At 37.4% G+C, this 2,353-nt stretch overlaps 1 gene segment (V, D, J or C); it reads right to left on the bottom strand.

The window, feature by feature from the left end:
- Positions 1 to 1,123: 1,123 nt before the first annotated feature.
- On the bottom strand, positions 1,124 to 1,700 carry LOC101424828 (immunoglobulin kappa variable 1-39-like). The segment is given in 2 exon segments: positions 1,124 to 1,467; positions 1,652 to 1,700. Coding segments are annotated over 2 exon segments (393 nt in total).
- Between the last annotated feature and the right edge of the window lie 653 nt (positions 1,701 to 2,353).

The following is a 2,353-nucleotide window of genomic DNA, read 5'->3' as shown; positions in this document are numbered from 1 at the left end:
AAGCTAGAATCCTCTTTCACATGGCAAGACACATGGTGGCATCTGCTTCTTCCTTCCTTCTTTTCCATTGCTTCAGATTCTTGCTTCCAAGGATTTCTCTTCTTTGTCTGAAACTCATAAAATATCCCAGTAAATGGACTGAGGTCCTTATTGAGCCAGGCATGAACTGAAATGTCCACTCAAAAGGTCCCAGCAACAATAGTTTACACCCATAGAATTGATTCACCTTAAGATCATACTTTACAGAGACCCATACTGCTTCACATCATCATATATGCATATATTCTTTTTTGCATTATATGTCTCTTTTACATAGATGAAATATACAATATTAGGTAATGTAAAAAATAAAATTGTATGTGTGTCATTTCAAAGATATGGGAAAAAGATGAAGTAAACACAGTCCTTATAACAATATGGAAAACATTTAATTTCTTTCAAGTTTTACAGTTCAAGCATTTAATAAGAGAACTATAGAATAAGGTGACGATTGCGGGAAAATGAAGTCACTGGAAAATTATAAATCCAAACTGAAATCAACATGTATCATTGAATGAGCATTATCCCATATAACATAAATATTCTTCAATGAGTAGAGTATATTAATGTATCCACAATTATTATTTGATGGCAATAAAAAATTAAAATAGTTATCTAAATTTAAAAAACGATGGTAGAATAGTAAATCACACTTTGTGACACTGAAAAAAGGGTTTGGATGGCAACAGGGTCCAGTAAAGGAAAGAGTAAGGGAGAAAGATGACTTTCCATGGGAGAAGTTTATGAAGAATCAAGGAATTAGTTCTGGAAAAGACCAGAGTAGGAGGTAGGTGGGGAAGAAGGAAGAAGATAGAAGGAATAAGGAGAGAAAAAGGTAAATTTTTAAATATACAGAGATACAATAAAGAGACAATTATTCCATCTGGGTGTAAAGTTTACAAGACCCTTGCCTAGAGGGTAAGAGGTAGAAATTTATTCACCCTGTCCTTTGATTTTGGCCATATGAAAAAAATATTTCAATGTTACATCCCCTAAAGTATGTGGTTTCTCAGACAGTTGGAGGATGGAAACAAATTAAGGTCTATTAGAAGAGGAAGCAGCTGGCGCTGCAGGACTCACTGCCCTACAGCCCTGGGGAGGAGGTTTCTGTTCGAGGTTGAAGCACTGCGGGAGGAGAGCTCTGACGCTGCTGGCAATAATAATTTCCCAAATCTTCAGGCTGGAATCTGCTGATGGTGAGAGTGAAATCTGTCCCAGACCCACTGCCACTGAATCGATCAGGGACTCCAGATGGCCGGGTGGATGCATCATAGATGAGCAGTTTAGGAGTCAGTCCTGGTTTCTGGTGGTACCAGGATAAGTAGCTGCTAACACTCTGACTGGCCTTGCACTTGAGGGTGACAGTGTCTCCTGCAGATGCAGCCACAGAGCCTGGAGACTGGGTCATCATGATGTCCCCACAGGCACCTGCAGTTCAGAAAAGAACATTGATCATACATTGAATCATAAATACATCAAATATATATCTAAATGTAGCTGTTCTTATTTTTCATATATAATCTGATCTGCCTTAGATGAAACAATTCATTCACTCTGCCTGTTAGAACCATTCCCCAACTTTATAAAGATAATATTCTTCTAAACCTCTCACCTGAGAACCAGAGCACAAGGAGTAAGAGCCGTCGGGAATGTGACATCATCTTGCTCACCTGTCTGATGTACTCAGGCCCCATCTCCAGGGAAACTGCATTAATAGAGCTCTGAGCAGACAACCAAGTCCCGAGGAGCATATGCAAATTATTAGAGAGTGTAAATGCAAAAGTATCTCTGCAGTGAGTTGTAAAGATAAATAACAGAAGGAGATAAAAATATCATGACTAGGGGAAATGCAACCACATGCCTGCAAAAGACAAGAAATCAACTTATCACCACAATTTTCAATACTATCCAGCACTATTTGGAAAATGACATATTTCATCGCTAATTTAACTTTTTCAAATCAACTGCACCCATCTTGAAAACAAAAGGAATTTGGAATAAAATGCATGCATCTGTAAATGTAATATCAGAACTTAAGTAAATGTTATAAATATGGTGCTAAAACCTATGTGGAATATACTCACATCATTGGATAGATTAAGATGTAGTGCACATATGTTAGACCTATCCCAGTCTATTTTAAATATTAAACAGATATTTGAAGCTCCTCTTCGAAATCCCTAAGGCACCTCAATTAATATATCCAAAACAAGAGCTTCATATTGCTGTTAATACAAATACTACTCCCAGAAATGAGCCACCAAATACTTACAAGTCACTCTTAGCACTGCCCTTTAAGTACATCATATCCTAA

The sequence above is a fragment of the Dasypus novemcinctus genome, chromosome 17 (genome assembly GCF_030445035.2).
Source record: "Dasypus novemcinctus isolate mDasNov1 chromosome 17, mDasNov1.1.hap2, whole genome shotgun sequence".
In the NCBI taxonomy this organism is placed as follows: domain Eukaryota; kingdom Metazoa; phylum Chordata; class Mammalia; order Cingulata; family Dasypodidae; genus Dasypus; species Dasypus novemcinctus.
Note: the sequence above shows the minus strand (reverse complement) of the source record. Positions and strands in the feature narration are given on the sequence as shown.